The sequence below is a fragment of the Pantherophis guttatus genome, chromosome 2 (assembly GCF_059756535.1).
Source record: "Pantherophis guttatus breed Tessera chromosome 2, ASM5975653v1, whole genome shotgun sequence".
NCBI classification, from domain to species: Eukaryota; Metazoa; Chordata; class Lepidosauria; order Squamata; family Colubridae; genus Pantherophis; species Pantherophis guttatus.
Window position 1 is genome coordinate 100,802,815 of NC_142064.1, and position 13,926 is coordinate 100,816,740.

General features: G+C 37.9%; 1 protein-coding gene across 3 annotated transcripts in view; it reads left to right on the top strand.

Moving 5' to 3' along the window:
- EPHA1 (EPH receptor A1) overlaps positions 1 to 13,926 on the top strand; it is a 74,882-nt gene that overhangs the window by 26,718 nt on the left and 34,238 nt on the right. For all 3 annotated transcript variants that reach the window (XM_034410904.3, XM_034410905.3, XM_087886460.1), the window contains exon 3: positions 9,908 to 10,183. In XM_034410904.3, the coding sequence (XP_034266795.2) occupies positions 9,908 to 10,183 (276 nt within the window). The remainder of the gene's footprint in view (positions 1 to 9,907; positions 10,184 to 13,926) is intronic.

Genomic DNA, 13,926 nt, shown 5'->3' on the forward strand with positions numbered 1-13,926 from the left:
CCATAGCTCACACTCTGAACCACTCCTCCACGCTAAAACTTTCATGTCTCTGATACATGAAGTTAAAAGTACATTTTTTGCAGTCTGCCTAGGTTCAGAGGTTTTTCAGACATCTGAGAGTCAGCATGGAGACTGAATCCATGTTTCCCAAAATTCTTCCATTTATGAACAGCTAATTCCAGAATAAATTGCCCCCTTTGACTTTGTCTTGCTTAAATCATTAGTTTATCACCCCACCCCAAAATAAGTGGGTAGGTCACATTTAGTGGGTAAGTCACCATTTAGGGAAAGAGAAAGAAACATGGATCAAAATTGGCCATCTACAATCTTGAAAAGAGAAAGAGCCAAAGACAAATCTAGAATGATGTAGTATGTACTTATCTACGGATGTGTATAGTTGTGCTTGTTGTAGCAGAAGCTGCTACAAAACATATTTTGTCCAGCGTTTTCTATTTATATCACCAGAGACCTTTTAGATTATTTGCTACTAAATTTTACTTCCAGTGGATATTTGCATCTTCTGGAACTTTCTACATCTGGAGAATAGAGATCTTAGTTTTCTTATCATTTACTTAGTAATTAAGACATGGGGCTGTCAATTGAAAGGTGGGCAGTTTGAGACTCAAGCACCGCAGGATGGGGTGAGTTTCCTTTCCTGCCACAGCTCTTGCCAACAGTTCGAAAGCATGCAAATGTGAGTAGATAAATAGGTACCACTTTGGTAGAAAGGTAATAACATTCCATGCAATTTGATGTGTAGTCATGCTGACTATACATGACCATGGAAGCATCATCAGACAATGTTGGCTCCTTTGGCTAAGAAACAGAGATGGACACCATGTCCTAGATTCAGATTCGACTGGGCAGGAGAAACCTTTACCTCTTTTTCTAGCAAGAAACTTAAGTGAATTGCAGAGAATTTGGGTTACTTGTTACTGAGGTTTGTTTCCCTCTCCCTCTCCCTCTCCCTCTCTCTCTCCCCTGACTCTGACTTTCTTAACCTCATGAAAATAATGACTTTTCTAGGATGTTTCCAATGTTCTTTCGCACTACAGATAAAGAATGATCATGGAAAACTATCATTAGGGGAATTTCGAAGCACTTCGTTTTGCTGTAAACTCCAGTTTTCCTGGTTTGCAGAATAGTTGAATGAAAACTAAAGCCTCCCACTCCTCTATAAGTATCATAAAAACAATTGGGAAAAAACAGGGAACTTCTTTCATCTTTCAACATGAGCACTACATGATCCCATATTGTGGGATCATGAAGACCAGATTCTTCATGATCCCACAATATCAGCAGCGACCACTCAGGGAGTGGATTTCTTTCTGGCTTTGCAGTTATAAAGTTCAAACCTCAGTAAAACCTACTTTCTTTGGCCTCTTGCAGTCCTATGAAGCTTGTGGGAGGTTTAGCACTTTTTTGACTAAAGGAATATTTGCCTCACCCAACTTTCGGCTTTGGGGTTTCAGCTGCCCTAGCAGGTCTTTCAAGGGGGAAGGTAGCTTGATGGATTTGAACCCAGGAAGTGCTTAAAGGTTTTGCCTAGAACCAGGCTGGTGCACACAACTTAAAATAAGGACATGGAGAATGACATCTTCCCCTTTTTGTGAAGAATGGCTGGGTGAGGGGATTTGGGTTTCTCCAGGACCTGTGATAACTCAGTAAAGGTAATCCTTGATTTATGACCGCAACTAAGCTCAAAATTTATTGCTGAGACAGTTGTTAAGTTAATTTTGCCCCTTTTTATGACCTGTCTTACACAGTTGTTAAGTGAATCATTGCAGTTGTTAAATTAGTAACACAGTTCTTAATGGAATCTGGTTCCTCTATTGATTTTACTTGTTCGAAGGTCACAAAAACATGATCACATGACCCCAAGACACTGCAGCCATCATAAATATGACCCAGTTGCCAGTCAGTGCTGTTGTAATTTTGAACAGTCACTAAACGAATGACTGTACGTTGAGGACTACCTGTATGGAACAGTCTATTTCTCAGGGCCATTTATACTAGCATCGTCTTAGGAACTACTCAGGGCAGCGCCCAATTAAAGCAAAAACACAATGAAATGTACACATCCGAAAAGATAATGGAACATAAAACCAATTCCGCCAAAGGCAATTCAATAATCAAAACAATAATCTGGAATGCTGCTGACCCGATGCCTGAGGGGACAGACAGGCCTTCAAAGTTTTTTTATGAAAGGCAGAAAAGGTCCAAGACCAGCCAGATCTCAGAGGGAATGCTACTCTGTAAGGCGGGTGAACATCAAAAAAGGCACGTCTTCTGTTTCCCAGAAGATGGCCTTATTAAAGAGATGGAACCCAGAACATGACAATCTTGTCTGATCTTATAGGAGGGAAGAGATTATCAATGACAAATGATCCTACAAATAACCAGGTCCTATACCATGAAGGGTTTTAAAGGTCAGAATCAGTACGCAGAAGCCCACTGGCAATTAGCGTGACTTGAAACTACCAATGTTACCTAGCTGTAACCAAGCTGGACCCCTAAATACCTGTGTTGCTGCATTCTAGATCAGCTGTAGTTGCAGGTATTGTGTAGGTTTGTAGGAAGATAGAAGAGAAGATGATTGCAGAGCTGTCTTCCAAGAGCTTTGGAGTGTATTGTTGTAATAGAAACAGCAATGTGGAAGTGTTCACACAGTGCTCCTTGCTAAAGTAATTTTAAAAAAGAATATGATCAACTGCCAGTTATAATATTCTAAATATTTCATATGTAGTACAAAAAGTGAGAATTATGCTAAAGTGATTTCTATAGTGTGTTAGGCTGATAAAGGCGATGGCATACCTAGGTTGTTTGATGACATTGAATCACTTGTGGACCAGCATTGGATAATGCTAGTGCTAAATCAGATCACAAATATCTGAGACCTTTAATAAATAGTGTACTCATTTCAACACCTAGATTTCAACTGACGTCATCAGTTTTCTGAAATTCCGGTTCAAATTGGCTAAATTCAAATCAATAACTTGGACATTTCAGATAGATAATGCTGCCCAAGGAAATTGTACTCATCTTGTAAGGTTGCTCTTGATCCATATTTATCAATAGCTCTCGAGAAAGATTTCGTAGCACAGGAAGTTTTTTTAGCAGCATGCGCCAACATACCAGCTGAAATAACTAGACCTCAAGTTATTCCTATTCACTATTAATCTACAGTTTGGCTTGCCATATACAGTAGGGCTGTTTTTGTTCAGAAACAGTATAGAATGTGACATTATAATATGATCATATATTAAATTGATAAGATCAATAAAGTGTTGGATTGGCATCAGCAATGCACAGATTCAAGACCACACTAAACCACAGATGCTCTTTGGGTGACTTTGGGTCACCCTGTTAGTCATTTAAAGTAGACCAAACTTGGAAACCAAAGACATGCAAGCTAATACTACTTTTATTGTACGGTTACAATAGAATCTTTTAAATATGAATACACCTCCTCCCTCCTCTCTTTAACTTAATGAAAATTATGGAGGGTCATGTCTGAGATGCTTTTTCATGTTACATTTCAGCCTCAAACTCAGATTTCTTTTATTTTATTTTATTTTTTATTTGATCAAATTTGTATACCGCCCTACTCCCGAAGGACTCAGGGCGGTGAACGGGCACAAAATAAAACACATAGATACAAAAGTTAAGAGCAGAATTAAAACCAAATTAAATATTTGAGCCCAAGACAATTTAAAACATCCCAAAAATTTAAAACAAATTTAAAATTTCAATTTAAATTTTAAAATTAAATTTTATCTCACTGCTGTCTCGGTTGCAGCTCTTCCTTCTGTTTCTGAAGGTTATTCCCTCTTCCCATTTCACACTCACTCTCTGCTCAGCACAAACTATACCACACAGTTGTTGCTGGTGGGGGAAGGGAGAGAATGTGTGCAGGATAGGAGGAAGGGCCTCTGTCTAAAGTACCTTGAGTTCATTAATTAAAGACAGGATACAAATGTATTTATTTATTTATTGTATTTATTGGTTCGATTTATATGCCGCCCTTCTCCGGAGACTCAGGGCGGCTTACAATGTGTTAAGCAATAGCCTTCATACTTTTGTATATACCTGCTTAGTAAGGCTTTCGGCCCCTCCTAAACAGGCCCCCCCTAAACAGGCCCCCCCTCTGTTCTTTTTTGTACAAAGTCAGCTTATTGCCCCCACAATCCGGGTCCTCATTTTACCTACCTCGAAAGGATGGAAGGCTGAGTCAACCGTGAGCCTGGTGAGATTTGAACTTGCAGTAATTGCAGGCAGCTGGTGCTACTTAACAGCACTTTAATCTGCTGTGCCACCAAGGCTCATAACAAATAATAAATAAATTTGTCTCTAAGGCTGGTCCAATTCCAATTTAGAATGCTGCGTGTGAAGTTTATATGGCTGCCCCTTTGCCATCATTTAAGACCAGACAGTACCAGACAAAGGGCTTGAGGTGGGAGGGTGAGGGTCAAAATGTCAAGTTGACAGAAGCAGTTGCACAATCAAATCCCCACTTTTCTTTTACATGTATCACCTTCTTTGTGGAATTATGCTATTTAGTACCTATCCAATGTCTGTTGTATTTTAATTCCCAGAAAATACATATTACATATTCCTAATATTTTTGACATAATTTTAATTTTCTTGACTGTTTTGTGTTCCGTGACCTTTGAATAGATTCTGCTGATTGGTATTCAATAATAAAGAGTACTTTAAATAAATTGGACTTTACATTTTTCTTTTCTACAAACATTGCTTACTTAACCTTGCACTTTGTAAAGGCAGGACGTCTAGCGAAAATATTTACCTGCCTCCTTGCTAAAATATTCTACTTGGAAATGTCAGGAATTTAATCTGGCACCATCTACATGGAAAAGGTGTGTTCTGCTGCCAGATTATCGACCCTCCCTTGTTGGGCACCCTGGCATTAATCAATCTGATGGTATTTCCCTAAGTTATGGAAGCATGAAAGGTTTTTCTCTAGGATAAAGTTTAGATTCAGAGGAAAGTTTGGATTCAGAGGAATAACAAACCTTCCAGTTGCTGTGCTTGTTATGTCTCCAGTCAAACCTCTTCCCTTGATCTGCTGGCTATAACTTTGCAGCCATATTAGTTATCACTGTATTTACGTATTTATTTGTTCCATTTATACTGCATAGCCTCTCATCTCACATTTGTGATACTGAGTGGCTCACTCAGTGAAAAAATAACAAAAAAACCTAAAACACACACAAGTAAATAGCCAAACAACAGAAACCATTTAAACCAAAGTTAAAAAGTTAAAAAAAAAAAAAACAAGCCATAAAACATAAATGAAAACAACGAACTATGAAACCTAAAATTTGTTTTTGGGTCCTCCAGAGAAAACAGTATCTTCTCTCTCCAAGATCCATTTGAGGGTCAATGAAGAAGGAAAGCCACAGATTGTAATGCCTGAAACTAGCTGAGACCAATCCACACAATTTATTTCTTATTTTTCATAGCAAGTAGGACCACAGTGCATGCACACAAAGACACGGACATGCGCACACACAAACACACCGACCAGAATAAAGTAATTTCTGTCCCTGCATGTAGATGACCTTTTAAAACTACCCAGTTTTTTTAAAACATTATATTTTTTTAAAAAAAAATTAGTTGAAACCCAAATCAAAATGACAAACTTTTTGATAGGCAATGTACACGTGGGGATGGGAAGGGGAGGACCATTCTGAGGGAGACAAAATTCTAAGTCATTGGGGAGGGAAGAGACAAGGAAGATTTGAGAGTCTTTCAAAGAATACAAGCTTTTAAGATGGCAGGTTGCTTTGTATGGAGGCATTATTACAATAAAATATATATCAGACATATTTTTCTATTTTATTTATTTGAAAGTGTCCAGTGGTGTTTAACAGAAATATCTTTACCTACAATTACTAAGATGCCTTGAAGATACCATGATTGTTTTATAACATCCAATATAATTTTACAATGTCAATAAGCCCCAGAATCCTCTTTCCTCATTCTGTCAAGGATAATGGCCTAGGAATTCTAATTTGATTTAAAAGAAGAGGAAAAAAAACACCCTTGTCTGTCTCTAATGAAAGCCAATTTTCATAAGTTAGTACCCAGGAAATAAATCTGTTGTAATATTATTACAGTGCCTTTTCCTCCTACTGTGGCATTTAAAGAACATTTTTCTCCCACATGGGCGGCTGCCACTAGCAATAACAACCAGTCTATGCCATCCCTCCCCAAGAAAGAATTACAGGACTAAATTAACCTTAATCCATTTATTTAATAACTGTACTTTAAATACTAATCAGTATGTACCTTTAATACCCAGATACACTAACAAGTAATAAGATAAAGACAGTTATTTGTGTGTGTATTTATTTGCTTTGTTTTATTCATTTAACAATGCTATTGGTCTCAGCAGGGCAAAGGCCTCTAAAAAACTTCTTTGTATATTTAACAGTAAATTGCATTTTTTTTTTGTATTTGTACATTGTACTTACTTCATACAATGTATATTTAATATTTAAGAATGATTTCTTTTTACTGCGTCTCACTCATATACATGCTGTATATCCACACATTTGCAGACACACAGACATAGCACATACTCTTTTGCATATCCTGATATGAACTTACATTTTCTGAACTTTGTTCAGGAAATTGAACAATAGTTGTGATTGATTAGGTTAAGGGAAAACTGATTATTTTGAGCTTACTGATTCCCACAGGACAGGCTAGATGATTAGCAATCCTGTGTATCAAAAGGGGAAGATACATTATTTTGTATGCTGTTGACAAGAGCTTAGCTTAGCTCAAATGGTCACAGATCATATAGAGCAGGGGTGTCAAACTCACAGCGTCACAGCAGTGTCATGTGACGTATCAGGACTTTTTTTCCCCCATCGCTAAACTGGGTGTGGGCGTGGCCAGCACATGATGCATCTGACCCACGGGCCATGAGTTTGACAGCCCTGATATAGAGTATGGCTACTTCCCCTTTGAAACTGATTTGGAGGGCTCATGGAAATGCCTGTTAAATGGTGGTCCACTTTAATGAGTAGCAGGGAGCAATCACACTCTTCCCAGGTCCAAAGCAATATTTTCAAATAACTTTTGAAGCCTGCCCAAACTAACATGTGAGGTATAGCAAAAAAAGATTTTGCTCCTGTACATTCTCCCAGGGTCATATTTCCAGGTTGTACAGAAGCACTTCAGGTGACATAATTTTGTTTGATGCTATCCATAGAATAATTCTTTAGAATTCCTGTGGTGATAGATGTTCCACATAATATTTTTTTCTCTTATAATCATAACATCCAACTGCATTATAAACATATAATTCATATCTAAATCTGAAAGGGGGCTCAGTGTAATACAGTAAAACCATCTCCATAAAACTGGGTATGCTAGAAAGTAAGGTTTAAGCCTATTTCTCCCTGACATGCATTTATATAAAGACTACAGAGTGTCATGTAAAGAGGTGTAGTCTCAATACAGGGCTAAATTGACTTGTTTGATTGTGTGGAGGGGGTGGGGGACTACTTTTATAGAAGACTGGAAACTTTTTATGGACTTTTTGCTTTATGAACAGTGATGTCTATGGAATATTCTTCCAAAAGTCAGTGTTATATCTGGGACTATAGAAGAGCTGTTAAAGGTAGATATGTGTGCATACGTATACAGTATCTGCTGTGCATGTGCATGCAATGTCCTCAAATTAAAAGCACTTTAACACTGAGGGAGCATTTTTGACTGCAGTTGTCGCTATCACTTCATTTTATGCAACTCCGACTTGCCTAGGTATGGCTAGAGAACCAGCAAAAATCAGTTTAAGCAGGATCCTGAAAGTCAAAAATATAGAATTCCTGCATTGCCGACAGGCATCAGAGAAATCAAAAAGAAGAGGACTGAAGAAGGAGAGATGAAAAAAGGCTAGGATTTGTAGTCTGTTTGGAGATCCATTAAAAGTTGAATAATTATAACAACATTTTATTTTGAGACACTGCTTCAGCCCCAGGTCACTGTCCTTATTAGGACAAATTTCTAATGAGCAAACCCAATGAGCAAACCTGGTCCCTAAAGGAAAGTGTTGCTTCTGTTTCTCTTCTAAAATTTGGCCTATCCAAGACTGCAGGAATTCACTTAAGCCACATCTAGGAGCAAAATACTGTAAATAAATTTGTCGATGAGTTTAGCTTTCTTTGGAAGAAAATTCTAGAGCCTACAGCATGAGATAAAAATTACAAGTATGTTTTTCCTCCCCCTATCTCATGCAGCACCAGAAACTGCTGCACAGATACAGAAACAATCTGTGCTGTCAAATTCTGCTTATGTATTGTTTAATTATACTGAAGAAGGCTGCAAAATGATTATTCTCTGGGATCCCTGAGAATAAGCCTCACTAAAAACTCATTTGGACTGTCATCTAAATAAGTTGATATCTAATTGCATGGGGCAGATAACAATTTGAGGAATCCTTGGTGCTCTCTGAGCTTGGTTGTTTTCTTGCAGATGTGTCATTACCCAAACTAGGTGACATCCTCAGTGCTAATAAGGAATGGGGTTTGCTGAGAGACTGGATAACAATTTATTCACACTTCTGAGGAAGGGGGAGGAATTGTACCATAAATGATTTTGCATAAAGTTGGAGGCTGGAGGAACGTGCTGAGTTACTCAAGGGGCAAGTTCATGCTTTAATTCTCTGTAAGGTGACTGCAATCTTATCCCTGAGACGAAATTGTCCTGAAACTGGTGAAACTACCTTCGGAATAGGCATGCAGAGTAGCTGCTTTTTCAACTCTGCCCTTGCTAACTTTTGAGTAGGCATGCACTGGAGAGGTATTTGCAATGGATGGATGCTCCTCCGTGCTTTGCAATTGACTTTTGAGAAGTGATTCAGATTAATTTCAACCCTACTAAATTGCCAGATGGCCCTTTGAGAGCCAGAGTGATGTGGTGGATTTGAATGACAAATGGGGCCTGAGATGGAGTCTATCCTAAGCAATGGAAATTGACTAGGGGACATCAACCAGTCACTTACTCTCTCTCTCTCAGCCTAACCTATTTGACAGGGTTCATATGGGGAAAGAGGGAGAACGGAACACTCCATATGCCACCTTGAAAATGGAATATAAATTGAATAAACAATAGCATTAAGAACTGAAAATTTTTTTTAGTGGTACCTCTGCGAAGATTGGAGACAGGATTAGTCCTTCATGAGATAGGAAGGAGCAAAAGCACAGCATGCACTGTACAGGACACATTGAAATAACCACGTCCCTGTTGCAGTCACTTCAGAAGGACATTTTAGGTCAAGAAAATAGCATAACAAGGTTGAATAGGCCCACCCCAGAGTCATTTGCTGATCAAAGAGATAGGTGCCCTTCATTGCAGCTGCTTTAAAGAAAAGCAAACAAAAGAGAAATCTGATCTGCTGTGTAATGTGTCATTGAAATAAAAGATAATATGAACATGAGCAAAAAGTCATGTGACAACCAGATTTACGGCCTAAGTTTTGATGAGACAGAGAAAAATAAAGCAAGAGAAGGTAGGCGGATCCAGATAACATGCAGGTGAGAACAAACACTGGAAGAGGTTTTTTTCATGAGTTGCAGCATATGCATATTTGGTTTTTGGTTTTTTTGGTTTTTTTTTTTAAATCTACAGATATCCACCCATCCATCTGCCCTGTGGGCAAAGGATGGGATACCAATTTATTATTAAGGTTGGTCACACAGTGAGCCAGATGTTTAGACTGTATTTGGCATTTTTATCCCCTTATTTATCCCCCTGGGATAGTTTTCATTATTATTCTCATTACCATGCCAACAACAACATTGCAATCCTTCTTTGATAACTTGTCGAGAACCTCAGTTCAATATCTTCAATCTTCTCTCCCTCTCATATGCAGTGGAGTGAGGTGCAGCAGATGATCAATGGGACTCCTGTATATATGTACCAGGATTGCAGCGTCCTCTCTGAAGGAGACACTGACCACTGGCTCCGCACAAACTGGATCTTCCGAGGGGAGGCCTCTTCTCGCATCTTTGTGGAACTGAAATTCACCATTCGAGATTGCAAGAGTTTTAGAGGAGAAATGGTGAGCTGCAAGGAGACATTCAACCTCTACTACATGGAATCAGAGCAAGATGTTGGGATCCAGTTCCGCCGCCCTCTCTTCACTAAAGTAAGCTTTGTTTGTTTGTTTGTTTGTTTGTTTGTTTGTTTGTTTGTTTAATGTGTATGTTGACTGACTCCCAGTGACTAGGGACAGTTTACAAAGATAATCCATATAACAGTAAAGATAAAGGAGGAAAAAGATGGCAAAAACAGACAACAATGAAAAACATCCAGGTACTAGTCAGAAAGGGCTTCAAGCACTCTTGCCAAAGGCCTGGGTGAATGGTCAGGTTTTGAAGACCCTTTGAAACACCAGAAGGGTGGAAGCCACCAGATATCAGGGTGAACTTTATTCCAGAGGGAAGATGCCGCAATAAAGAAAATGTGTTCCCAGGGTTCCAAAAGATAGGTCCACTTAATTGAAGGAACCTGCAGCATGCCAACTCATTAGATCAAATCAGCCAGGCAGATACTATGAAAAATAGATGGTCCCTCAAGTAATTAGGCCATATGCCATGTAGGGCTTTATAAATAACAACCAGTATCTTGAATTGCACCCAGAAGCAAACTGGCAATCAGTGCAGTTTGTGAAGCAGGGGTGTTACATGGGCATACTGAAGCACACCCATCACTGCCTGTGCTGCTGGATTCTGGAGCAAGTCACCAGATCCAAGTACAGCACATTACAGTACTCAAGCCACAAAGAGACCAGAAGTGAGTGACTATCTGAAGGGCTTTCCTCTTTAGGAAAGGGCACATATGGTTGTGCAAAGGCCTTCCTGGTCATAGTTGCCACCTGCTCATCAAGAAGGACCTGTGAGCCCAGGAAGACCCCCCATTGAAAGGCAAGTACTGCAGAGAGGTTTACAAGATGGTAATTTTTCTTTTATATAGAATCTTCTGTGTATAATTTCATAAGCAGGAGAAGAAAGATCCAGAATGTCCACACTGGGGAAGAAGAAATAACAATAGCACAAACAAGGCGAATGCAGTAAATGGTAACAACCAGGCTTAAGAGGTGGAAGAAAATGTCAGGGCCTGAATGAGGAACTAGAGGGGATGTGGAAAGTCAAGGTCAAAGTATTCCCATGGTGGTAGGAGCACTTGGGGCTATGACCCCCCCTACGCTGGGAGAGTGGTTCCAACAGGTCCAAGGAACGACGTAAGTGCTCTCTGTCCAGAAAACTGCAGTGCTGGGAACAGCTAAGACTCTGCACAGAACCCTCAAACTCCTAGCCTCTGGTATAGGCCCTGAGATTGAGAAAAACACATATAATCCATAAAAGTGAGAAGGGAATAAACTAATGCTATACACATACCCTAGGTTATACATATGAGGCTGTGCAATTTTTTTTAAAGTACAATGTACATGATCCTTAGCAAAATTCTCATCACTGATCAAATGCCTCAATTTCAGACTGACTTGGAGATTAGCCACATTTCTTATATTCATTCAGAATACAGAAGTATTCAAAAATTTTAAAAAATGACAGAATGATCAGAAACTTGTAACAATCTGTTTGCAATCATAGATACAGACACTGGTTTGTTCTTCATATATAGTGAGTTAGATGCAGATAATTTTAAGTCAGGAAGAATATAGTTGACGTGAACAATAACTTAGTTTAGAAGCTAAGGTGCTATGCATTTGGTTGATGGCCTGTAATTTTGCCATGGTCGAAGATTTTCAGAGATTTTTACAAAGCCAAAAATGCCTTTTATAGAATAGTATCATGAGGTAATTCTAATCAATCTATCTTTGTAGATAAGGGAAGTTTTGTAGATAAGGGAAGGGAACACTAAATAATAGTGTTCTGCTCTAGAAGTTACATTAAGTACAAGTAGTCTTTACTACCTTGTTTAGCAACCGTTAGAAGTTACAACAGTTAAAAAAAATCAGCTTTGTGACCAGTTTTCACATTTCTGACTGCTACAGTGTCCTGTGGTCATATAATTGCCATTTAGGCAGTTTGCAACTGGCTTCCAACAAGCAGAATTAATGGGAAACATGGAAAATTGCTAGTCACAGTCATGTGACATCTTGCTTAATGACTACAATAAAATCGGCAAAAGTGGATGTGACATCATAAATCCAGAAATACTCATAGTTAGCTTCATTTTTATATGTAGCTCTGCTTCCCATAGAGAACAAAATTAAGGACTAACTCCCTAATTATTGCAGAGGGAAAGCTAATGGTTCAAACAAATATGTCAACATAAAAATGTATTTTGTTTATTGAAAATGGTTTATAGATAATTTAGGCTTAACCTTACCTTATAAAATCTTATTAGTATTAGAATTTAATTTCTCTTGGGTTTTATTGAGAATCCCGTAAATGGCAATAACACTGAAGTTACATAAAATGAATGCAAAATCAATACTATGGCAAATAAATGGCTGTAATTAAGAGGACTTCCTTTCAATTGATTGCTCAGTCTCAAAATCATATTGCAAGAGATGGCCTGTGTGTTTCTATTGGCTACCATTAACTGCCTTATAGAGGATGTTTGTTTTTCAACATCTTATATGATTGAAAGTAATTTTAGTTCAGTAAATAATATATTAACAAAGGAAAGAAAAAGTACTGATATATCATCGGGGGGAAATTAGTATTAAACTTACGAGCATCACACCAATGATTGAAAGTTTAATGAAAAAAAACCCATCAGATTCAGGAAACCCACGGAATCATTCTTGGATAGGTAACTTTCCTTTGTAAACTTAATTGTAAGTTAAATTAAAAATTAGATTCACTAAAAATATTTTTTAAGAATTCAATTTATTTTTTTCTGTTGTTTTATTTTTGCTGGAAATGATTTAAAATGCTTATACCTGTATGTATTTCTATAAATTGCTAATTTGCTTCTGTAGTTTAATACATTACAATTTATATAAATGAATTACCTTCAAAGTAACTCCACAAATACAATTAGAATTTAAGTTAAATTTAATTGCTTTTTAATTTTTAATTGAACTTTTAACTTAAAAAATTATTTAGTCATTCTTAACCCTGCATTAAAAATTGTTTTATCTACATACAGTACTGATATACAATATATATGTGATATTAAAATTTTCTGGGGGTGATTAGGGAAAAACTGTCTAAAAAGGCTCCTTTGGGGGGACCATAATAAAAAAAAATGGTTGAGAAATATTAGGTTACATGGAGGAAAAAAGGAAACATAACTCAATTTCCTGCACTCTGGTACAGACTTCTAAATCTTGTCAATTTTTAAATGGGTGGACTTCAACTCCCAGAATTCCCCAGCAGCTTGGGGAATTGTGGGTGTTAAAATCCACCCATCTTGAAGTTGACAAGATTGAGAAATACTGCCTTAGTGGGTGGGATCTTGCCTTTGCTTTATATCCTGAAAATCAAAGCTTGAGCTGGTGAATCATCCACAAAAGTGATATTCACTTAAATATGTCCTGAGCAGAGAATGGATTTATATATATATATACAATTTGCATCCCTTCATCAAGGGTAAGATCTCTTCGACATAAAAAATACACACAAGGATTTCTCTCTATGTAATTGTGATCACTGATTCTTTAGCATTTCATACACTGAAGAAACTCTATGAGACTCTTTCAGACTTCAGATGTGATCATCGAGAGCCAGGGACACCTTCCACCTCCACTGACCCATTCAAACACCAAAGAGAGATGAAAGCAGTTATTTAAAAATATTCATGTGACCATTTCTCTCTGCATTAGAAGCAGCAGATGTCCTTGATGTATCCCTTCTGTCTTAACTCTGCCATATAGTAATCATATCCATTTGAAAACAATTTTAATATTTTGGCTTC